At 49.9% G+C, this 24,838-nt stretch overlaps 2 protein-coding genes across 6 annotated transcripts; one reads left to right on the forward strand and one right to left on the reverse strand.

Annotated features, from left to right (window-relative positions):
- On the reverse strand, positions 1–15,076 carry TRADD (TNFRSF1A associated via death domain). 2 transcript variants are annotated; one of them, XM_043984082.1, is made up of 5 exons: positions 14,954–15,076; positions 6,699–6,870; positions 3,580–3,860; positions 3,248–3,446; positions 1–2,498 (listed from the first exon to the last, which is right to left on the reverse strand). In XM_043984082.1, exons 2-5 carry the CDS (start codon positions 6,859–6,861, stop codon positions 2,176–2,178), a joined length of 966 nt encoding a protein of 321 aa, XP_043840017.1. In that variant the 5' UTR covers positions 6,862–6,870; positions 14,954–15,076; the 3' UTR covers positions 1–2,175. The 2 variants fall into 2 exon arrangements, with proteins under 2 accessions (XP_043840017.1, XP_043840016.1); XM_043984081.1 differs by lacking the exon at positions 14,954–15,076 and adding an exon at positions 13,708–13,940.
- Positions 14,026–24,141, forward strand: FBXL8 (F-box and leucine rich repeat protein 8). 4 transcript variants are annotated; one of them, XM_043984080.1, is made up of 4 exons: positions 14,192–14,281; positions 14,441–14,496; positions 18,862–19,079; positions 22,828–24,141. In XM_043984080.1, exons 3-4 carry the CDS (start codon positions 18,928–18,930, stop codon positions 23,807–23,809), a joined length of 1,134 nt encoding a protein of 377 aa, XP_043840015.1. In that variant the 5' UTR covers positions 14,192–14,281; positions 14,441–14,496; positions 18,862–18,927; the 3' UTR covers positions 23,810–24,141. The 4 variants fall into 4 exon arrangements, with proteins under 4 accessions (XP_043840012.1, XP_043840014.1, XP_043840015.1 ...); XM_043984077.1 differs by lacking the exons at positions 14,192–14,281; positions 14,441–14,496 and adding an exon at positions 14,026–14,116; XM_043984079.1 differs by lacking the exon at positions 14,441–14,496 and having other exon boundaries at positions 14,146–14,281.
- Positions 24,142–24,838: the final 697 nt, after the last annotated feature.

Below are 24,838 nucleotides of genomic sequence, written 5' to 3' on the forward strand. Positions count from 1 at the left end.
TTAAGGGGGGAATTTTTTATTAAAGCACTGGTCCACAAACACTTACCAAAGAATAGGGTTTAGCAACCTTCAAAAGGCCACCAGGAATAGAGTTTCACAAACAAACAAACAAACAAAAAAAAACCACGCAAAACCCCCCACAGTCATAGTGTCCCTTTGGATCACAGGATTTTAAAGCTGGAGACTGATGTTGTTGAGTCATGTCTGAGTCCTTGTACCTATCTGGGGTTTTCTTGGCAGAGATACTGGAGTGGGTTGCCATTTCCTTCTCCAACTCATTTAACAGGTGAGGAAACTAAGGCAAACAGGGTGAAGTGACTTGCCCAGGGTCACACAGCTATAGTAAGTGTCTGAGGCCAAATCTTAATTTAGGTCTTCCTGACTCCAGGCCCAGTGCTCTATTCACTGCACCACCTATTATCTTTGCCCAACTCTCATTTGTGTAAAGATGGGGAAATTTAAGCCTTGTTTAGGGGGCAGACAAGAATTCGAACTAAGTTTTTAAAGCCAACACAACATCTAGTCCTAACTGTTTTCATCTGCTCCTTCATTCTTAGAACTGCTTGGGCTGGGGAGCTCATACATGCTGGATGATTGCAACAGCCATCTAGCTCTTCCCATCCCAATCCATCCTCCTCCGCCATCAAAAACCCCCATATGCAACTTTAACCCACCTACTCAGACACCAGTGGCTCCTTCCTACCTGTAGGACCGAATAGAAACTGTCTTGGTTTAAAGCCCTTTACACAGCCCAGTCTCTTCCTACTTTTCCAGCCTCATTCCTGCCTTCTGCACACCTCGTGCTTCAGCCACGCTGACCTCTTGCTGTTCCTCATCCAAGATCTGTCATTTCCCATGGCCCTTAACTCTGTTTCACTGGCTTTCCTCCCTCTGCCTCTTAGGATCCCTGGTCTCCTTCCAGAGAGCTCTAGTCCAGCCTTAGGCAGACAGCCTTTGTTGGCCTTACCCCAGGGTACCTTGTATCTGCTCCTCATGCTTTCGTAGTGATGTGTAGATATGTATATTGTCTCCCCTTAGAATCTAAGTTAACTGCTCCTGTTTCCGTCTGTATCTCCATAGCTCAGCATTAATACTTGGCACATAGTAGGCACTTAATGCTTTCTGACTGATACATACACAGATACATATATACACACACTCTCTTTGGGGAAGTGTAGGAGAGCCCTCTTCCCCCTAACTTTTCCCCTTCTCCCCTGCCTCCAGCATATGCATCAGTGTCAAAGAAAAGCAGAGACTGTTCTTTCCTGTTTAAAAGCAGCTGGATTGGCAGAGTTCATGGAGCCAGGAAGACCTGAGTTCAAGTGTGGCCTCAGACACCTACTAGCTGAGCAAGTCACTTAACCCTATTTGTCTCAGTTTCTTCATCTGTCAAACGAGCTGGAGAAGGAAATGTCGAAAGACTCCAGCATCTTTGCCAAGAAAAGCCCAGACAGGGTCACCACCGAACAACTACCCTGGGCAAGTTACTTCATTTCTCTCAGCCTTGGTTTCCTCATCTGAAAAATGGAGATAAGAATAGCACCAACCTCCCAGGGTTGTGTTATAAGGATCAAATAAAATAAGATGTAAAATTCTTTGCAAACCTTAAGGCACTATTTGGTTTCCCCAAAGTCTCATGTCAATTTTAACCTTGAACAGCTGTCTAAATATTATTATCAAACCCTTCCCTCCAGTTCTTTCTCTTCCCCTAATGCACCTCCATACCTTGACCCCGACTATCAGTTGTCACATCAAATCGACAGGACCCTTTACTTTATCGATTAGGTTCAGCTATGTTCTGCAGAACAAGCTTCTCTGGGACACAAGGAGCAGGGTACTGGGACATCTTCAAAGTGCTTTGGACTTCAGATGAGACAATGGGTAGCTGTCGGTGGGTGGGCACCAGGAGGGCCTAACACACATTCAGGTAAGGGCCCAGTTTTGTGTGAGACACATCAAAGGGTGGGAGAGGGATAGGAGTTCAGCCTTTCACCTCTCCTCCATCTGTCTCAGATAGAGTAGGGCCTTCACTGTCCCTGGATAGGTCGGGCCCCCTAACCCAGCTGCAGACAAATCAGGCATCCCACCCTTAGTCCAACAGGTCTGAATTGTGCTGGCTCAAGGTAGGTGGGGCCGGTGGGGCTGGGCAGTGCCTTTGGCAGCCTCCTCTACCAGTTAATCTTCTTCCCCTTCCTGTTCCTGGTGTTCCCGGCGCCCCGGAAGCCCCAACAGGTCCTCAGCCAGGCTGGTGAGGCTGCTCTTGTCTAGAGCCTCGATGAGGCGCTGAAGGGTGGCCCGGCGGCCCTCGGCCAGCACAAAGCGGTGCAGCAGCTGGAAGGCCTGCTCGTAAAGCCCATCGCGGTCATATTCGTAAGCCAAGGAGTCCAGGTCATGTTCCCGAAGGGCCCGGCAATTCAGTGCCCGGCCCACCGTCCGCCACTTGCGGCCCACGGAGCGAGCGAACTTCTGTTGGTCCTCCAGGCTCAGAGGACGGTTAGCTGCAGAAGGAGAGAAGTGAGCCCTGAGTGGAGATAACTGGGTGCTAGGAGATCCCCACAGGCCTCCCTACCTCAGGCCCCAGATAAACTGGGGATTCCCGGCCCCCAGACACTCTAGATAAACCAGAGTTATCCCCACCCCACCCCTACCTGTACCAAACTGGGTTTTCAGTTCTCAGCCCTCCCCCTTCCCAGATTAACAGAGGAGTCACCACCACCAACACCACCCAAATGCCGCTGTCACCACCCTCTCCCCCCTGGCCACTCTGGATAAAAGAATTGATTCCCAGGGGCAGCTAGGTGGTGCAGTGGATAGAGCACCGGCCCTGGAGTCAGGAGGACCTGAGTTCAAATCTAGCCTCAGACACTTAACTAGCTGTGTGACCCTGGGCAAGTCACTTAACCCTAATTGCCTCACTAAAAAAAAATAAATTTTTTTTTTTAATTTTAAAAAAAGAACTGATTCCTTCATGGACAACTCCAATAATCCAAGCACTGTCCCCCATCTCAGACAGCCCAGATAATCCACAAATTGCCCTTCCCTTCCTGGGTAGGCAGGATGAAGCAGGAATTATTTCCCTCCTACAGATTCCCTGCACCCCATCCAGCCTGAAAATCCAGGAATTCTGCTCCCACCAGCGGCCCCAGATAAAACAAAGATCCCTCACCCACCGTGCAGAGATAGGGTCACGTGCAGGATTATTAACTAGTGAACCCCTCCTCCACCTGGGGCTCGGTAAACCACTCACCAATCTGCTGTCCCTGGAACATAAAGGTCTTTGGCGGTGTGCACTGAGGGAGCAAGTGGGCTGGGGTCTTCGGGGCTGGGACCTCCGGGGTTGAAGCCTTTGGGGCTGGGGCCAAGGATTTACCACCCCCGGGATCGCAGGTCAGGCTTCGGAAAGCATCCTCCAGCTCACCTATCTCCTCGTCTCGGAGCCGGTCCGGCTGGGATGGGGTGAGGGAGGAGAGAAGGAAGAAAGGCTAAGTAGGAGTCTGGCAGAGCCTGGTCTTGAGGCCAGCCTCCTCGTCTGAACTGCCCCCCACGCAGCCTCATTCCCCCAACGCCACCCGGGCGTACCTTGGCCTGTCGGATGCAGCGCAGGCAGCGCTCCTCCTCCTGAAGCATCAAATCCAGGCGCTCGGAGCCCACGCGAAGCTCCAGGTGCAGCATCAGGTCCTGGGTGTGGCCCAGCAAAGCCACCAGGCTGTCCTGGAGGGCGGCCAGCAGAGCCCCCTCGCGATAGCTCCGGAGGAAGCGGCTGCATGGCTCCTGCCCGCAGAACTTCAGCTGCACGATGAGCTTCGGGTTGCTGCAATGGATCTTTAGAATCTGGGCTCCGTCCTGGCTCCCGGTGCATCCTGGGGCAGGGGATGGGGTGGGTGGGAGTAGGGAGCCGGAGGCCCCAGGGGGTAGCGTGCAGTGGGTCAGACTACAGGCCAACTCGATGAGAGAGGAAGATATACCTCCAGGCTGTTAATTTAGATACCTCCCCACCCAACACTCTCTCCCTCTCTCTCCCTCCCTCCCTCTCTCTCTCTCCCTCTCTCTCTGCTATCAATGAATTGATGATCTGGAAAGAACATTTTGTTCTGACCTTGGGCAAAGAGACTGTTCCTCTGAACCTCAACTTCCTCGTCTGTAAAATGAGAGGATTAGGGGCAGCTAGGTGGCGCAGTGGATAGAGCACCGGCCCTGGAGTCAGGAGTACCTGAGTTCAAATCCAGCCTCAGACACTTAACACTTACTAGCTGTGTGACCTTGGGCAAGTCACTTAACCCCAATTGCCTCACTAAAAAAAAAAATGAGAGGATTGGACTAAGTGGTCTCTAACATCTAACATTCTGAAAATATCCTAAATCTGACACTTGTTGGCTGTGTGACCTTGGTAAGTCACTTAACTTGGCTGAGCCTTAGGAAACTCTATGATAATAATAGCAATAGCTGGCATTTAATTGGTCCTTTACAGATAAGTTCTCATTTGATTCCTCACAATGACCCTGGGAGGGAGGTGCTATTATTATTGTCATTTTACAGATGAGGAAACTGAGGCAGGCAAAGGTTAAATGAGTTGCTCAGGGTCACACAGCTAGTAAGTGCCTGAGGCCAGATTTGAACTCAGGGGCTTCCTGACTCCAGGCCCAGCTCTCTATCCACCAGGTCACCTAGCTGACTTCCTAATCACTGTTATTCATTCATTTCAGTCATGTCCAACCCTTCATGACCCTATTTGGAGTTTTCTTGGCAAAGATACTGGAGTGATTTGCCATTTCCTTCTCCAGCTCATTTTATGGATGGGGAAACTGAGGCAAACAGGGTGAAATAATCAGTGCTGTCCAAAATTGAAATGAATTGCCTCTGGAGCCTTCTATCACCAGAGGGCTTCAGGCAGCGGAAAGCAGGCTAAATACTTGTTGCAGATGTTGTGAAAGGAATTCCTCTTTGGGAACAGACTGATCTCTGAGGTCTCTTAGAGCTCTGGGACTCTAACACTCTATGTGCTAAGGTTCCATCCACCTCTGACCTTCTGTGGCCGGTGGTTCCCTGTATGCCGGGGGAAAGAGGCTTGTTTAAAAAAAAAAAAATGCTGCTCTGGCTTGGCCTGGCTAGACCTTGAGACTGTGGCTAGCTCTTAAAAGTCATACAAAACTATGGTTCAAATTGAGGGTTGGCTGGCCCTTTGATGCACTTCTAAGTAACAGCAAGGTCCTCAGGATAGCTTGGGTTGGACCAGAGGGAAGGCCCTGGCCTCCTCGGGAGCCGATCAAATGTGCCCGTCATCCCAGGAAATAGGACGTAATTAGGAGATGGGGAGATCCTGCCTGTTAAGATTGGGGCCTCTGGAAATTGGTGACACCAGAGAAAAGCCCAAGAGCTTTGGAACTTCCGGAGCATGGGCACAACTAGAGGCAGATATCAAGAAGACCTTCTTTACCTGCACAGTGATTTTATGAGGGCACAGTGGGGCAGTGATGGAGGACTGCGATGGTCTCTTCTCCTATCGCTCTTAGAACCCATCTAGCCCTGATTCTGGAAGGGGGGTGGTCTTCTCGTGCTGAGCCCTGACTTGAGAGCAGGGGTGGTGGGGAGCTCACTGCAGGCCTCGCCCCAGGCCCCCTGGGCTCAGTGGCCAAACCCAGACCACCACGGTGGATGAGGGGGATTGGGGTTGCCACATCCTGCTTCATCTGGGTCCCCTACTCAGGTCTTAATGCCACTTGGGGTAAGGAAGCTTTCAGGAGCAACATTCAGAGGAGGGAGAACTAGGGAAAGGAAAAGACCTGAGGGAGGGTACAGTGAGACAGAAGAGGGAAATCAGGGAAGGTGGGAGGCAGACAGAGAGAAAAAGAGAAAAGGGGTTAGACAATGGGGAGAGACCGAGTCCTCTAAGGAAAGTGCAAACGAATGGTATTAGTCAACGTACACACGTAAGGGCATGCACTACATGCATCTGTGGACATGCATTGTGCCCATAAATACATACGTGTGTATGAAATAGGGCCAGGCCCTTGATTCACACAGAAACATGCAACAATGCACACTGACAAATGGACATGCTTCCATACATACATTAAACTACAGGTACAGACATGCACATGCACACATACATACATCACATTTATCGACATGTGAACGTGTACATATATACATACAAAGGAAAGGCCACATGTCATACACACATTTAACCTGCAGATATACATTTATAGGGCTGCTGTGTGTATATAGGTGGAGCATCAAGTCACCTTGGAGATAAAGGCAGAGCGTCCTGGAGAGTCATCCCCTATTCTATCCTTAGCATGTCATGCCTTAGGTGTTTGGGGTCACACTGATGGGTCAGGGTCTGCCTGCTTCTTAATTGTTCTTCATAACTGGCCAGTAGAACAGCTTTAGGAGCAAGGCTCTTCACTGAGAGGTATTGAGAGAGGGGGTGAGGAGCAAAAACAAGGCCCTGGGAGGGTGTATCTGCAAGAGACAAGCTCCCTGGGGACTAGCCATATCCCCACTTCTATACTACCCCCCTAGCTGGATGATCCTCACCTACTCTGACCATCAGTTTCCTCTTCTAATAAAATAGGATTAATATTTGCACTACCTCTCTGGGTTGTGGGAAAGGCAGTAAGCTTAAAAAATACCATTGAAATGTGAAATTACCCCCCTATATATATATATATATATACACCCCAGCACCCCATAGTCACCTGCCAGTGCCAATTTAAGGACCCGAAATATTGCCAGCTTCCACTGAGAATCTTCGTATAGGTCAGGCAGAATTACTTTCTCCATCATGGATTCCACAAACAGGTAGGCACTGCCGATCCACTCTTGGAGGCCGTCTTCCATCTTCCCAGAGTCACCTGCCATCCCAGGCTCCTACAGATCATGTGGGTCAGTCCCCAGCCCTGCCTTCCCATGCTCCCAAGGAATCCCAGATCCCAGGCTCAAATAGGAGATGCCTCATGAAGACCTAAGAAACCCAGTCAGCTCCAACAAGAAAAATAGCTGGGGGCAGCTAGGTGGCAGTGGATAGAGCCCCGTCCCGGAGTCAGGAGTGCCAGAGTTCAAACCAAGCCTCAGGCACTTAACACTTACTAGCTGTGTGACCCTGGGCAAGTCACTTAACCCCAATTGCCTCACTTAAAAAAAAATAGCTAACCTTTATCTAACAGTTCAAGGCGGGCAAAAACACTTTACCTAAATCACCACATTTAATCCTCACAACAACCCCATAAAGTAAGGGCGCTTATCATCCCCACCTTCCAGATAAGGAAACTGGCAGAGAGAAGTTAAATGACTTGCCCAGGGTCACAAAGCCAGTGTCTGTGGAGGGATCTGAACTCAGGCTTTTCTGAGTTCAGCACTGAGTCCAACAACTCTATTTCAATATGCCAAACTGGTTCTCAATAGAACAAAGACCCTTCTTCCCAGCCCTCCCTCTCCCCCCCCCCCCATTCAATCACCAAGGGACAAATAAGCACTTTAATAGCCCAGAGCAGGATCACAGTAAGTAGTAATCTAGCAATCCTCTCATTAGGAGAGCTGAAGAGTGAGAAGCTAAAGAATGGGAGCTGAGGCAGGGTAAGCTATCTTTGGGTCCCCTGCCCTTAGTATAAAATAGACTTGGTAAGGAAGTCTGAACACAGCATGATAGGGCTGAGGAGCCCTTGGGATATAGCATGTGAAGAGTCAGAAGAGTATATCTTGTCTCATCTTATCTTCACAACTCTGTGCTATTATTACCTATTTGACAGATAAGGAAATTGAGGCCCCCAGAGCCATTTGCCCAGGGATAACAAAGCTGGTAAGTATTCAAAGAAGAACCTGAACCCAGGTCTTTTGAACTCCTCGTCCTATACTCTATACAAACTAGGAAAAAGAAACAAATGCTAAGATGCTATATTATGCTAAGATGGGTTTTAAGGCATAGAATGCTTTTTCTTTTTTAAGTGAGGCAATCGGGGTTAAGTGACTTGCCCAGGGTCACACAGCTAGTAAGTGTTTAAGTGTCTGAGGTCGGATTTGAACTCAGGTACTCCTGACTCCAGGGCTGGTGCTCTATTCACTGCGCCACCTAGCTACCCCCATAGAATGCTTTTAACCTGCACAGTGCTAAGAGCTGGAAGCTACCTTAGGATGAGGTGTTCCACAAACAGAAACTTCAACCACCATAGAGCCAAGGATGCTGGAGGCCCTTGGGGTGCATAGTCCAGCCAGGGCCCAGCTGAGAGGTGGGGGAAGCCCAGCCTACTCTACAGCAGTACAGAGGGAAGCCCAGGAGACAGTGGGCAGGGGAGGCTGGGGTTGGGCACCACAAGACAGTACTTTCTCAGAACAGTGGCCCTGGATCTCCCCTCCTGAGGGCTTCCTGCAGATGGGGTACTTTTCAGCTCTTCTCACTTTCATATCCTCCTGCCTGAGAGAGAGCCCCCCCCTTCCTTCACCAGAGGAACAGCCTCCCTGAAGCCCAGAGAGGGGTCAGGCTCCCTTTCTGACTCTCCTCCCCATGTGCAGACCCCTCTGGCCTTGAACAGTTCTGTTCCAGTACTGACAAAACTGGGGGGATTCCTGTGAAGGATAAAAGAAAGAGAAGTGGAAGGGAGGACAGGGAGGGGGGTGAGCTGACACAAAGCAGAAGTTCCAGCCTACCCTGGCAAATGACCAAGAGGCCAGGGCAAGGCAGAGGGTACAGGCTGTTTAGCTGCAGTCCTAAGATTCCCCTACTTCTCTGGGCCAGCAGTATGGTGGGAGCTGGGGTGGGATAAGATTCATTACGCCTACAACTATATATTATCTACAACTTGGAGGGGAAGAAAATGGGTCTTTCAGTGACCTAGGGCACTAGCCATGCAGCTAGACCCCAGCTGGAGACCGTCAGATCCTGGCATTTACAGATAAGGAAACTGAAGCAATTTAGGGGTGAACTGACTTGCCCAGGGTCACCCAGCTGGTATCTGAGGTTGGATTGGAACTCAGGTCTTCCTGACACCAAGCCCCAGGCTCTATCCATTTCGCCACCTATATAAATTCTAGCTATTAGGATGTACTTTGTAAACTTTGGGTATGTCAGATATAATCAGTTTTATTATCATTATTAGGATTGAGTCAGTTTGTGTGAATGCAGGTAGGAGATTCATTGAGAGGAACTCTAAGAAATTCTGGCCACACCCTAATCTTAGAGGAAGAAGTGACTGGTTTCTCTCCTTTCTATGGGGAAGTCTTTGGGAAGCAAATTAATGCTGACAAGGGCAAAGTTTAAATCACTTAGGAAAACAAGCACTTCCCTGAACTCAGTATCTCATTTCCCACCTCCATGCTTTTGCAAAGGCTGCCCTACATACAAGCAATACACTCTCTCCTCACCTTCACCCATTAGAACTCATCATCGGCTTCTTTCCACGATCAATGTAGGTGCTACCCTTGGTGGAAGCTTTTTAATGATCCACCTCAATTTTAGTGGTCTCCTCTTCCCCCTAATTTTTTTTTTTTTTTGCCGGCTAGTTGACAAAGAGCACCAGGCCTGGAGTCAGGAAAACTCAAGTTCAAATCTGGCCTCAGATACTTACTAGCTGGGTGACCCTGGGCAAGTCATTTCACCCTGTTTGCCTCAGTTTTCTCATCTGTCAAAAGAGGAGAAGGAAATGGCAAACCACACCAGCATCTCTGCCAAGAAAACCCCAAATGGGGTCACTGAATAGCTGGACACAACTGAAATAGCCGAGCAACAACCTCCCCAAATTATCTTGTATTTACTCATCTGTGTAGCTGTTTTATCCCCTTGGTCCAGGGGGTCTTGGGCTTCTTTGTATCCTTCACCACTTTGAGAACAGTCTGATAAAGCCTAGGAATTCCTTCTCAACATCAGATTTTTAAATAATTGAAGGCAATACTCATTTCCAGTTATAAATTAGTGAAAATAAAGTGTAATTCCCCCCCACCCCGATTCTGGTCCATGGACTCCCTGAAATCCACCCATAGACCTATTGGAGATCTCTAGATCCCAGGTAAAGAAGCCCTCATCCTAGTAGAATATAAGACCTTTGAGAACACTTTTATTTTGTCTGGGTATCTGGTTTTGCACTAAGTGAAAGGTACTTAATAAAATCTTTTTTTTTTTAATTTAAATTTTTTGGGGGGTGGGGCAATGAGGGTTAAATAATTTGCCCAGGGTTACACAGCTAGTAAGTGTTAAGTGTCTGAGGACAGATTTGAACTCAGGTCCTCCTTAATCCAGGGTCGGTGCTTTATCCACTGCGCCACCTAGCTGCCCCTTTCAATAAATGCTTTAAAAAAAAAACTGCAAAAAAAAAAACCCAAAAAACCTGAAGTAGGCCATTGGAGCTTGATAAAACATGCTCCCCTGGGGAAACCGAGGCAGATAGCAACAAAGTGGATAAAGCATGGGGCCTGGATTCAGGAGGCCTTGATTCAAATCCAGCCTCAAACATTTATTGGCTGTATGACTTATCCTCTGTTTGCCTTAGTTTCCTCAACTGAAAAATGGGGCTCATGATAACATCAACCTCACAAGTTTGTTAGGTGAATAAAATTAGATATTTGTAAAGCGCTTGGCACACTGCCTGCCACATGTTAGGCCCTTAATAAATGCTTATCCTTTTCCCCCACCCTCTGAACCCAGTACACACTCTGACAATCTCCTGCTAGGTGACTGGAAAGTCTTCAGAGTCCCTGTCCTTATGAGCCTTGGGGACTGCTTTCTGTTTGGCAAATGGGGTGAAGTGACTTACCCAGGGTCACACAGCTACTGTCAGAGGTAACATTTGAACTCAGGTTTCCTGATTCCAGCTAATGGACCTACCTACCATTTCCTTTATCTGTCGCCTTCCTATATCTCTGTCCATTCATCAACCACCATCCTGCCCCACACACAAGGGACTGAGCCCAATTTCAAAGGCCATCTCTGGCCTTGGTGCTCAGTTCAGTGCAAGGTACGCTCAACAGGAATCTGATCTCCACCTCTAAGTGCCACATTATTTCTGAACACATAAGTGTCACCAGGGAAGGGAAAGGGGGACAAGAAAGGCGTGGCTATGGAGAGAGAGGCATGAGCCTACCTCCTAGCACCACTGACCATGGCCAAGAAATAGATCAGGGAGTTTTGATCATCAGTGTCAAAACTCAAATAGAAAACAGGATCTCTGTGGGGCAGTATTGATGAAAAAACCACAAATCAGGGGGCAGCTAGGTGGCACAGTAGATAAAGCACTGGCCCTGGATTCAGGAGGGCCTGAGTTCAAATCCAGCCTCAGACACTTGACAGTTACTAGCTGTGTGACCCTGGACAAGTCACTTAACTCTCACTGCCCTGCCCCCCAAAAAACCCCCACAAATTAACATTATCTATGTTGTATTTTTATTTATTTTGGTAAGCATTTCCCAATTCAACTTGAGCCTGGTTTGACTCTACTCTTTTTTTTTTTTTTAGTGAGGCAATTGGGGTTAAGTGACTTGCCCAGGGTCACACAGCTACTAAGTGTTAAGTGTCTGAGGCCAGATTTGAACTCAGGTTCTCCTGACTCCAGGGCCGGTGCTCTATCCACTGCGCCACCTAGCTGCCCCTTAACTCTACTCTTGATGGCTGCTTCTGATTTGGTTTATAGGCACAGACTTAATTGAGTGGAAAGTGGGGTTAGCTAGGGGGTGCACTAGATAGGGCACCTACCCTGGAGTCAGAAGGACCTGAGTTCAAATCTCACCTCAGACACTTACTAGCTGTGTGATCCTGGGCAAGTCACTTAACCCCAACTGCCTTCTCCCCTCCCCCCTCAAAAAAAGTGGAAAAGCAGCTGATAGATCTTAGAATTCAGTCTTCACTTCACAAAGAAACTGAGGCTCAGAGGGAGTTAGTAGCAGAGCTTGGCAAAGCCCTCAATATCTTTTCATATGACTCGTCACTGTTGTGGTCACTAAGCTTGGTTCAGGCCCTTTCAACTCGACTATCATAATAACCTCCTGGCTGGTGGCCCTATCTTCATCGTGATTCCCATCCATCCTTCTTGAAGCCCCTGAAGTGATCTTCCTAAGGCACCACTTTGGCCATAAAGGCAGCAGAGGCATTCTGGGCTGAGGATGAGAAAGCAATGGAAGGGCCCAAGGAACTTTTCTCAGAAGTGAAAGAAAAAGTCAATTCCATCAACTGGTCAGAACTCAGGACCTCATCCACTGCTTCCTGTTCTGGACTGAACATAGTCCAAAGAAATTCCTCAGCCTGACATTTCCGGCATTGCCAAGATCCAGCTTCTGCCTCTCTTTCTAGACTTGTCCCACCCACCTTCCTTCCCTCCCCCCATATACTACCAGGCACCTGCCAAACTGAATTACACCCAGACTCCTGAACAGGACTCTTCTGAGTGGATTTTTTACTTCATTCAAATTCTCCCTTATGCCAGCAACTGCTGGAACCTCCCACCACACCACACCTATCCCTCAAAGTCCACCTCCTCCACGAAGCCTACCCTGAGTTTGTCAGCTCCAAAGGATCATCAGTCCCACATTTGTTCTCAGCATTTCTTAAAACTCTTTTAATGCATTTAGCACCTTCTCATTTGTATCCCTGGAGGTCTCTTATCACCCTACAAATAATCACAACCCTTCTAAAGTGAAGTGGGAAGCACTGGGTTTCCCCCTCAGTGACTTCAAAGGAAGACCAGATGATGCCTTACCAGGGACATGGTAGAAGGAATTCTCAATGAAGATCAAGTTGGGACTAGCTAAGTCCCCAGGGTCCCTCTCTACTCTGAAATCCTGGATTCGGTGATATTGTTGTCTTTATCCGGGCCAATACATTACACATTGTAAGCTCTTAAATGTTAGTTAAGCGACATCTCCTTCCTTGCTTTCTCTTCCTTCCCCACTGTCTTGGCTCTATGCCAGCTCCATCCCCTCTTGGCCCATCATCCTATTGGTCTCTATTCTTCCAGTCCCCTCCTTGGCTCTTGGCTTCTGGCCAAGGTACCTCCCCTCTGCCCCTAACTAGGACGTCTATCTTCCAGAGATCTTTCACACCCACTGGTCGGGGCCTGGGCAGGCAATGCTGCTGGGTGCGGGGGGGGGGGGGTGAGAGGGGGATGGGATCTAGTCCCTAAACCCAAAGGAGAAAGGTTGGGGGTGGGGCGGGCCTGAGCTGGACGCAACTCGTTGCTGACCTCGAGATTTTCGGTTTGGCAAGAGAGTTGGCTTTGGAAACGGAGGGCGGGGCTCGGATTTTTACCAAGTGTGTGTGTGCCCACTCTCAAGTCTTAACTTCCCAGGGCCTCACTTTTCCCATCTGCAAGAAGGAGAGGCTAACACCTGCCCCAAAGATTGTGCTGAGAAATGCTCTTTGCAGACGTTAAAAGTGCCTCAGAAGCTCGAGCTTTCAAACGGAACCGCACCCCTAGAGGGGTGGCCGAGGCTCGAACGCCTCCCACGTGGGGCCCGACCCTGGCCCGGGGAGAAGACAGAGAAGGCAAGGAAGGAGAGAGGGCTGGAGGGTGGGGCTGCATCTTCGGCCGGGACCGATCCACACACTCCTCCAGACCCACCCCCAGCTCAGGACCCTGCCCTTGCCTGGCACCTCTAACCAGGCCAAACGTGGCAGGAAGACCCTAGACCAGCGCCCCGGTGCCCTCGGCCCGCCGGACCCTGTCCACCACGCCCCTCCCCTCCTCGCGCCGCGCCTCCTCCCCTGCCAGGCTCCCCGAAGTCACTGACCGAGCCGTCCGGTCCTGGCTGCTCCGGCTCCCGCAGACACCGGTCCTGTCTGTCGCTCTTCCGGGTTTGCGCAGAGCCCAAGGGGAAGGGGAGCGGGGAGGAGGTACAAGAGAGAAGGGGAGGGGCAGAGATAGCTCCCCGCCCCGGGATCCCCCGAACTCCGGGGCGGGGAACGCCCCTGGCGAGAAGCCGGGACAATTAAGAAGCTTAGTGACCAGAGGTACCACGTAGTGGATGGGGATGAGTCTAAGGGCCTGGGTCCTTCCCCTGACTCAGCCCTATCCAAGCTTACAGACCAGCCAACGCTCCCGTGAGTCAGCCTGCCCTGAGTCAGTCTAGCTGGCCCCGGAAATTCAAGGAGCCCAGTAACCCTTTCAGCTCGAGATCCGAGGTCCGCGCTCTGGGCCAGGTAAGAAACATCCAGGTTGGGGTTAGTTGGCAAGAAGAACCTCTCACCGAGGAGCGGTGAGTGACACTCATGGGGCTCTGAAGAAGACTGCAGCACGTGCAGTGCTGGAAAGATCCCTGGGCTTGGAATCAGGTGTCGGTTTGAGCCTCGACCGGAACTACGTCGGTAAGCACTTTCCCTCTTGCCCTTTTTCCTCTTCTGCAAACTTAGTGTAATAATAGCTAGCGTTTATATTACGCTTAAAGGTTTAGAAACGGCTTTATGTATTATCTCATTTGATCATAACAGCTCTGTGAAACGGGCGCTCCTATTCCTATTTTACAGACGAGGAAACGGAGGCTGAGAGGGAATGAAGTGACTCTCCCAAGGTCACACAACTAGTACGTATCCGAGGCAGAATTTGAAATTAGGTCTTTCTGAATCCAAGTCAGCGACTATGCACTATGCCACCTGGCTCTGGTTAGCTCATAAGGGGTTGTTGTGAGGAAAGCTGGACAATTGTGGCTTATTATTTTAGGACCCCTGCCTGCGGGGGTGGGGGTGGCAGGAGAAGGGGATCCACGGGATGGGGATTCATGTTTAATTTGCCTTTTGGCAGTGATGGAGACTTAGTGTCTCTGGGTTACGTGGGCTAGGCCTCTTAGGATGGCTCAGATGGAACCCACCGCCGCACACCCCACCCTACCCCACCCTATGCCTCACACTTTGGGCTTTGAAAAGATGTGGGGACGCACGGTAGGATGGGGTAGGACCGGGGAGGAAAAACCGGGGCAGTCCCCATTTCCCTAGAGTTTTCAAACTGACAAAGTGACTGGAGTTTGTCGTGCAAATATTTACCCCATGGCACAGCTGAGGAATGTGGCGATGCGACTTTGCCTGCAGACACAGTTAGTGCCAGAGACAGGATTTCAAACCGGGTCCTCTGGCACGGAGTCCAAGGTTTCCACTACTCAAATTTCCAGTGCCGGGTGGGGGCGTGTGCCGGGGTGGGGGGGCGGGGAGTACAAGGGGGACTTCCCAGGTCCTGCTGTCACCTCCGCCTCCGAGCCTGGCCGCGCCCGGCTAGAAACCCGCCACAAGTCTGTCTCGCGGACACTTCAGCCCGCACCACATCCCAGACAGTTGTAGGATTGGACTAGGAGCGTGGGAGTTCCAAGGGTGGGGGTGGATCTGGCTCTCCTCCGCCCAAGTCCCCAGAAACGGAAACGATAGAGCTTCCTGCGCTCCAAAAGAAGGGATCCCCAGGGTTGATGGCTGTAAGGGTCAGAGGGGACCACTTGGGAGGTGCAGAGGACTGAAGACACCCGATTGAGGTCCAGGACACCTAGAGTGGAAGGACCGACCTCCATCCCGCAACTTCATCTAAGCTCGGCCCCGCCCGATCTGGTGATTGGCTACTGGTCCCCAGCTGATTTGAATGAACCATTCAGGTCTCTATTCGGGGCTCTAGAACCCTACCCATTTAACTCCTTAACTGCCGCAAGGTGGTAGGTGGAAGTGGAAAAACCGCTCTATAAGCCCAAGGGGCAGTCAGACTTAAGGGGTGACGTCGGCTGACCGTGTCACGGTCGCAGTGTAGCCGTAAGAGTGAACCCCGGATTCCTTGGATTCTACAGGGGCTCCGAGAGCTAGCGAGTCGGCGTTGGGCGACGGTGGAGGCGGAGAAAAAGTCCCCACAGCCCCACCCCGAGTTAGGGCCCTGGGCTACTGAACTCTGCAGCGCCCAGCCCGGAGCCCCCCCGGCCCCGAGATGATCTGCGCTCTGGCGGAGGTCACAGTGCTCGCCCTCCTTGATGTTCCGGGCAAAGTATAGTCCTGAGAAAGCCCACGGAGCCGAAGGAAAAGCCGGAAGGTCGCGGCCTCAGGGACGGTCCAGTCTCCCGGTCCCGTTAGTAAGTGACGGACCCGCCCAAAGGGCGGTGACTCTGAAGCCCGGGTGGTGGCTGCTGTTCCCTGGATTCCGAGGCCCAGAGACAATTTATTCCGGGCCAGAAGTGAGAGAGTTGATTGTGATCTTTGTAATTATCGCGTGTTTGGGGATGGAGCGGGGGAGGGCGGGGTGAGGCAAGAGTCAAGTCAAATCCACAAGCCTTTATTCAGCATCCTTTGTGTTCTGGGTATACAAAGAAAGGAAACAAGTCCCGGCCTTCAGAGAGCGCACCTTCTAATGGAGGAGACAGCGTTCAAACAATTCTGTATACGTCGGCTACACGCAGGGGGAATGGGAAGCAATTTCAGTGGGAAGGCACCAGCATCAAGGGGGATGGGGAAAGGTGACTTCCCTCTGGGCTGTGAGGTTGGAGGGACTGAGTACTGTCCTAATGACAGGCAATCTAGATAGAAATGGAAAATGAGGGGAAGCTAGGTGGCGCAGTGGATAAAACACGGGCCCTGGATTCAGGAGGACGTGAGTTCAAGTCCGACCTCAGACACTTGACACTTACTAGCTGTGTGACCCTGGGCAAGTCATTTAACCCGCATTGCCCCGTCCCCCCCCCCCCAAAAAAAAAAGGAAAAGGAAAAAGAAATGGAAAATGAGAGAGACATCAGAGAGGGATTAGAGTTCATTCTCTAAGTACACCCCCACACAAAATAAGGTCATTGAACACAATTTGGCATAATGTGAATGGTGTTTTATAACACCTCCTAAAAGAATGTTAGAACAGTCAATAAGCATTTATTAAGCGCCTACTATGTGCCAGGCACTGGGCATACAAAGAAAGACAAAAAACTGTCCTTCAAGGAGTTTACAATCTAATTCAGGCGACAACAGGCAAACATATATTGAAACAAGATGTGTATAGGATAAATGGGAAATAATCATTGTAATTAAGAGGGATTGAGAAAGGCTTCTTATAAAAGGTGGGTTTTTAGGTAAGACCTGAAAGAAGCCAGGAGTTAGAGATGAGGAAGCAGAGCATTCCAGACATAGGGGAAATACTGGGTGTCTGGAGATGTAGTGTCTGGTTCAAGGAACAGCAAGGAGACCAGTGTAACTGGATCACAGATTATGTGGAGGTGGGAGGTGGGTGTAAACTGTAAGAAGGCTGGAAGGATAGGGTAGGGAGGAGGAATTAGACTATGAAGGGCTTTGAATGCCAAACAAAGGATTTTGTATTTGATTCTGTAGTGATAGGGAGCCACTGGAGTTTATTGAGTAGGGGTGTGACACGATCAGACTTGCACTTTAGGAAAATCACCGAATGCAATAACAGAAATATGGGAGAGATTTAACGAAGGCGGAACTATTAGCAGGCTATTGCAATGATCTGGGCATGAGGGGATGAGAGCCTGCAATTAGAATGATCCCGAAGGGAGCCGATAGGTGGTGAAGTGGATAAGGCACCGGCTCTGGAGTCAGGAGAACCTGAGTTCAAATCTGAACCCAAACACTTGATACTTAGTAGCTGTGTGGCCTTGGGCAAGTCACTTAGTTCTCATTGCCCCACAAAAGAAAAGAAAAGAAAAAATAGAATGATACCGATGTTAGAGGAGAGAAGGGGGTACATGGGAGAGACATTGCATCATCAGTCCTTGGCAACAAGTTGGATATGAGATGGGAGAAAGAGAAGGTGACAGCTGTGTGGGGGCAGTGGATAGAGCACTGTCCCTGAAGCTGGGAGGATCTGAGTTCAAATATCACCTCAGATATTTCCTAACTGTGTGACCCTGGGCAAGTCATTTAACCCCAATTTCTTTAAACATCTGGGGCCATATCCAGTCATCCTGATCTATATCTTTTGGGGGGGGCAGGGCAATGAGGGTTAAGTGACTTGCCCAGGGTCACACAGCTAGTAAGTGTTGTATCTGAGGTTGGATTTGAACTCAGGTCCTCCTGAATCCAGGGCCGGTGCTCTATCCACTGTACCACCTAGCTGCCCCCATCCTGATCTATATCTTGCCAGTGGACCCAGATGGCTCTGGAGGAGAGAGTGAGGTTGGTGACTTTGCACAGCCCTCCCTCACTTCAATCCAATTCACTGCAAGTTATGACATCACCCGATGTCAAGGTCCTCTTTGGGAATGAAGGACACCTATGTTGTGAGCTGGAGAAACAGTAAAGATGGTGGTGCTCTTGATAGGAAGAGTGAATTTTGAGAGTGGAGAGGGTTTGAAGGGGAAACCTAGAATGTCAGAGCTGGAAAAGATCTCATAGAGCAGGGAGGGATTTTGAAAGTCCTAGAGGTGCTTAACCTTCTTTTGTGTAATGGCCCAACCCTTTGGCAATCTGGGGGAGCCTATGGATTCCTCTGAATACATAAGATAAAGTGCCTAGGATTATAAAGAAAACCAGTTATTTTGAAATATGTTTATCAAGAATATTTTTAAAAATCAAATTTATGGACCTCTGATTAAGAAATGCCGGTTTCCAGTCCAACTCCCCAATTTTTTTTTGTTTGCTGGATGAATATAATCTGAAAACAAATGAGAGACTGACCATTTTAACACAGAAAGGTGAGGCATATGGAATGTATTGTTCTGTGAGAAGGAATATGCTGAAAATGGAAGAAATCCACAATGAGGTTTTAAGGAAAGTTAGCAATGGGAATGCACTTGACTCCCTGAGGATATTGAGCTGAACCTAGGTCTGTTTTGGTGGATCCAGGCTGATGTTCTCATGGAATTCCTCTGTAGTAGTTTCCCCCACCCCTCACCCCGTGCAAGGCATTGAGTAGGAGCAGGGGGAAGAGTTGAGTGAGTAGTGGTTCTTTCCCTTTGAGTCATGTCTAGGTCTCTGTCTTCAGACCAGCTCCAGAGACACTGCAGAAGGATTGGCAGACAGGGATCTTTGGAGCCTGACCACCTTCCCAATGGCTGACCTGTGGAAATACCTCCCTGAAGAATTACTCTCACTGATCTTCCGATACTTGCCCCTGCGTGACCGATATGCAGTTTCCCAGGTCTGCCATGCTTGGGCCACTGCTGTCAACTCAAGCTCTGTGTGGTACATCACAGATATCAGGTGAGGAAGCCTTAGGGACCCATTCCTGTCTATCCCACAGGAGGAGTCACTTCCTTTCAAGAGTTCTAACCCCACCCCCCAAAGTACCTAGGTGACAGGCACAGTGGAGAGAGCACTAAACCTGGGGTCAGGGAGACCTAAGTGCAAATATGGCATTGGACCCTTACTACTGTGTGGCCCTGGGCAAGTCACAAGCTTATTTTAGCCTCAGTTTCCTCGTCTATAAATCTATAATAACACCTGCCTTACAGAGTTGGTATGAGGATTAAATGAGATATTTGTAAAGTGCTTTGCAAACCCTAAAGACCTATAGAAATTCTAGTATTACAAGTACTACTACTACTACCACCACCACCACCACCACCACTACTCTATGGCATTTTTTTTTTTGGCGGGGCAATGAGGGTTAAGTGACTTGCCCAAGGTCACATAGCTAGTAAGTGTCAAGTGTCTGAGGCTGGGTTTGATCAGGTCCTCCTCCACTGCACCACCTAGCTCCCCCCCCCCACTACTACTACAACTACTACTACTACTACCACCACCACCACTACTACTACCACCACCACCACTACTACTACTACTACTACTACTACCACCACCACCACCACCACTACTACTACTACTACTACTACTACCACCACCACCACCACCACTACTACTACCACCACCACCACCACTACTACTACCACCACCACCACCACTACTACTACTACCACCACTACCACTACTACTTTTGGGGTTTGGGGTTTTGTTTTTTGTTTTTTTAGTGAGGCAATTGGGGTTAAGTGACTTGCCCAGGGTCACACAGCTAGTGAGTGTTAAGTGTCTGAGGTTGGATTTGAACTCAGGTCCTCCTGACTCCAGGGCTCTATCCACTGCGCCACCTAGCTGCCCCTTTGGGTTTTTTTTTAATGTAACTTTACTCAGGTCCTAGGGCAATTTAGCCATGGGGCAAAAATCAAACTGATAGCAAAAAAGCAATAACAGCTTAGCTTTCAGTAAGTATTATCAGCAGAATTAGAATAACTGACTCCAACTGAGTGACTGAGTCCCCTTAATGATTACTTGTGGGAGAAGGTGGCTGGCCCAGGCTTATCAGTTCCACCCACTTTCCAGTGTTCTCTACCAATGACTCATGCTTGGATAGCTGCCAGCTTCCACCCTTACCTCTGAAGAAGTGGGTTCCTTCCCTAGGGACCACTGAACAGTTTTACAATATTGCAAACATTCAGCAAACTGTAATAACACAGGCATCCCCTTGTCTCATGCCAGCTCAGCTACCGGTGGAAAGATGGCTTGCCACCCCCTCACCTCCTAAGTCCTACCTCCAGGTAGGAGGGAGAGGGCCTGCGGGGAGTGTTGAGCCTCATATTCTTGAAGGTTGTGCCAATAGATAATGAGCACATGGTAGCAGGTCCAACCAATCTGCAAAGGGCTTCAGGTATCTGCCCAGTGACTTTTTAGATGTCCAAGGCCTAACCCAGCTAATTCATTTGACTTCGATGGGCAGTTATTAAATGCCTACCATGTGTCCGGTCTTGGAAAGAAAAGGAAGGGAGGGAGGGAGAAAGGGAGAGAGGGAGGAAGGAAGGGAGGAAGGAAGATCTCTACCCTTCAAGGGATTTGCATTCTATTGAAATGTAGCTAAATATGAAAGGGCTCAGAGCCAAGCAGGCAAGAAATTAATAGCATTTAATTTAAAATTAAAAAATGTTTTATTCTGAACTTAACAAAGGCCGAACTGAATGGGCATTTTTGTATACACAGTAAATCGGAAAAGAGGGATTATGCGGGTCTTTATGTGTGTAGTTTAATTTTCTTTTGAGTATGTGATAAATTCAAAGCGTAGCTTTTGAATCTGTTCCTGCTTTGGGGGGCTTTTCTTCTGGTCTTCTGTTTTCTTCTCTCCATTAAAAAAATGCTGCCTCGAGACTCTCCTTCCTTCCTCTCTTCCTTTGTTTCTTTCTCTTTCTTTCTCCCTCTTCTCCCTGTCTCCCCTCAAACTCCCACCCCCAATGAAAAAAGAAAAAAAAAGTAAAACAAAACAAAGCCCTGCTAACTGATATTTGTAGTCAAAGCAAAACCCATTGCCTCATGGGCCGTGTCAGGAAATGTAATCAGTATTTTGCCTCCCGAGTCAAGAGATGAGTAGCATGCTTCCTTATCAGTTCTCTGGACTGAGGATTGGTCATTGAATTGCTCAAAGTCACCAAGTCTTTCAGTCATTTTTCTTTGTAACTGAACAAGCGTTTATTAAGCATCTACTGGTTGGGGGTGGGGGCTGGGGGTCGGGAAGACAGCAAAAACAGTCTCTCAAAGAGCTCTCTTTCTACGGGCAGAGACAATATGTAAATAACTAGGCCCTTCCAGCCCATAGACAGCAATTGGAAAGCATTCTGAGTGGGAAAGGTTTTAACAGCCTGGGGCAACAGGAAAGGCCTCCTCGGGAAGGCAGGTTTGGAGCTGAGTCTCGAAGGAAGCCGGGGAAACTCAGAGGCAGAGGACTAAACCAGTGCAAAGGCAAGGAAATGAGAGATAAGCGTATCCTGTGTGAGGGACAGTAAACGTGCTGCATCACAGTGTAGAGAGGGGATCGATGTAGGAGAAGATTGCAAAGGTAAGAGGTGCCAGCTTAGGAACAGCTTCAAATGCCAAATAGAGAAGTTTGTAGTGATCCTGGGGGAGCCACTGGAGCTAATGGGGGTTAGGGAGGTTGACATAGTCACACCTACACTTCACAGAATCACCTAGGCAACTGAATGGAGGATGGTTTGGATTGGGAGAAACCTTGGGCAGGGAAACCAGTGAGAAGGTCCCTGCCATAGCCCAGGTGAGAGGCGATGAGGGCCACCAACAGTTGGGACCCAGTGAGTGGAGAGAAGGAAACAACTACGTATAGGAGAGAGTTTGTAGAGTTAGAAAGGACAAGATTTGGCAACAAATTGAATATGTGGGGTGAGCTGAGGAATTCAGAAGAGGTCACTGGGTGATGATTTTATATTTTTAATTTTCTTTCATTCATTCATTCATTCGTTCATTCATTTTTGCCATAGCTAGTCGTGAAGGCCTGTCCACTGAGGCAAGGAAGGACTACGCTCTGTATGAGCATACTAGGGAGTACCCACAGTAATAACATACAGCATTTTTGAAGGAGTCGTAACTATCTCTTTTTACAATGAAAGAGAAGATTTATCTATGATCTATTTATTTGTTTTGTTTGTTTGTTTTTGTAGGCAATGGGGGTTAAGTGACTTGCCCAAGGTCACACAGCTAGTAAGTGTCAAGTGTCTGAGGCTGGATTTGAACTCAGGTACTCCTGAATTCAGGGCCGGTGCTTTAACCACTGCACCACCTAGCTGCCCATCTATGATCTATTTAGACCCAAACTATGTCCCAGGGGGCAAATCCCTCCTGGTCTGACACATCATATGAGAGTTAGGAAACGGAATGTCAGACTTGGAAGGGTTAGTCCAGATAAGTCCAGCCCATCAAGTTGGTTTCGGGCGAGGACGCTTGGGTCTTTGTGACGGCAGATTAGAGGTGCAGACATCCCAGTGTGAGATCGTTTCCTTGACGGCTCAGCTATTTGCCTTGACTAAGCCCTTCGCTGAGACCCTGAAACAGCTGACATGGATAGGATGGAACTAGAGAGCTAGGAGCACGGTGGAACATAGAGGGACGACTAGGAACTCTACCATTGCCTCGGGCAGCCCCGTTGATCATTTTCCCCTCTGTTTTGTCCCGAAAGCTGCGAACCGGAGGCAGACACGGCTGCCTTGAATTGTCTGTCCCCCTGCCTGGGTCAGATCCGCCACCTGGGGCTGGAGTTTGAGCCGTCCAAGGAGGGGAGCCGGCGAGCAGCCACGGAGCTCCTAAGAGCCTTGGCCCAGCAGGGCCCCGGCCTGCAGGGACTGCGCATTGCTTGCAGAGGCGAGAACCCGCTCTTCTATTCTGGCCATGACATCCTGAGCGCACTGCTCCAAGTGTGCGCGGCTGGGCCACCGGGCCTGTGCACGCTCCGACAGCTGGATTTCCGAAGCATGCCTTTCACTCTGGACGACGGGCTAGTGCTGCAGGTGGCGCGGGCCTGCCCGCAGCTCCGAGGCCTCTTCCTCAACAACAGGACGCTGGTGTGCAACGTGCGACCGGAGACGGTGCGCACCGTCCTGGCTGCCTGCCCTCACCTGTGCGCTCTCGGCCTCTACTACGCCAGCCTGTCGGCGCAGGTACTGGTCGCCCTGGCAGAGCCGGGCCGCCCGCCCTTCCGGCACCTGGCCGTGTTCTGCGCCCGGCTGGACAAGTACGCCCAGGGCATCCCCGACTTCGCGTGGGCAGCGGTCCGCAGGCGTCATCCGGGGCTCGCAGTGGACCTGGAACTGGACCACTCGGTGCCCGACGAGCGGGTCACCCTGGTCCTGCAGCCCGCCATCCCCGTGACCACACTGAGGCTCAACACGTTCGGCGAGGTGGCCGAGGCAGTGCGCCTCGCAGGCAGCCACTACGCCGCCACGCTGACGGCCCTGGTCGTGCGCGCCACAGCCTCGGCCGCCCTGAACTCGGCGTTGGAGGAGCTGGCCCGGGGCTGCGGCCACCTGCGCGAGGTGCACTGCTACTGTGTGGTGGCGCCCCAAGTCGTGAGCGCCTTCCTCACCCACTGCCCCTGCCTCCGCAGCTACACGCTCAAGGTCACTCGGGAACCGCATCCCTGGCGGCCCAAGGTTGTCAGGTGACCAGCTTCAACCCCAGGCTCGGGGCTCGGAGCACCCCGATTGGCAGTGCTGATTCCCTAACCCTACAGCTAATCGAGACAGCGTGTTGTGGTGGAAAAGAGGTCAAGGTTCATACCCACCTCTGCCTCTTATTTGCTGTGTAACCTAAGGCAAGCCCCTTCCTTATCCTGGGCCTCATTTTCCTTCTCTGAAAAGAAGAGGTTTGTGTTAATTCACCTTACCCTAACTTCGTGGATTTTAGGGCCCTTAGCTGTGAGAACAAGAGGAAGGACGCATCTGTCCCTGTGTACTTACTATGAGTACATATGGGGTTAGAACCCTGAAAATCACATCCTGGGGGTGGGAGGGTGGGGTAGAAGGGGATCCAGAAACCACGGAGTCCAACTCCCTCATTTTATGGGTGAGGTGCAGGGAGAAGATTCAAGTGGCCCACGCCCACACAAAGAGGCACCAGAGAATTGGAGCCACTGAGGTGGCCACCATCTCTGGCAATATGATCTTCTAAGACCCGGGGCCCTGGAATCTCCCAGTAGCTAGGTTTCTCAACAGAATACCCTCTTCCCTAGTTCAGGAGCCCTCCCTTTCTACTGGCTCCTGACGGGCAGTGAGGTGTGGTGCTAAGAACACTAGAATGTATTTTAGTTACACAACCCTGTATTCCAATCTGTCCCCTTCTTCTGTGACCCAGATGTGGTTATATGTGCCCTGGAGCATGTGAGCACATGCACACACATACACAAACTTACACCCAGACACATTTAGACACCCAGACAAAACTACACACAGACATTTTTAAAGTAAAGACTGGATCTGCCATTCACTAACAACCTTGGGCAAGTCATCTTCCTCCCAGGCCTACAATTTCTTCCTCCGTAGAATAAGGAGGTTAGTCTAGAACAATCTTTTCAGCTGTAATATTAACCAATGTCTCCGTTTCCCCAGGCCCTCCAAGAGTTTGATTTTCAGAGGAGTGAGAGAGCAAAACTGGGACCAGGAGGAAGGAATATATAGGAAGCTATCCAGGGTGCA

Source organism: Dromiciops gliroides, chromosome 2, assembly GCF_019393635.1.
Source record: "Dromiciops gliroides isolate mDroGli1 chromosome 2, mDroGli1.pri, whole genome shotgun sequence".
Taxonomy (NCBI): domain Eukaryota; kingdom Metazoa; phylum Chordata; class Mammalia; order Microbiotheria; family Microbiotheriidae; genus Dromiciops; species Dromiciops gliroides.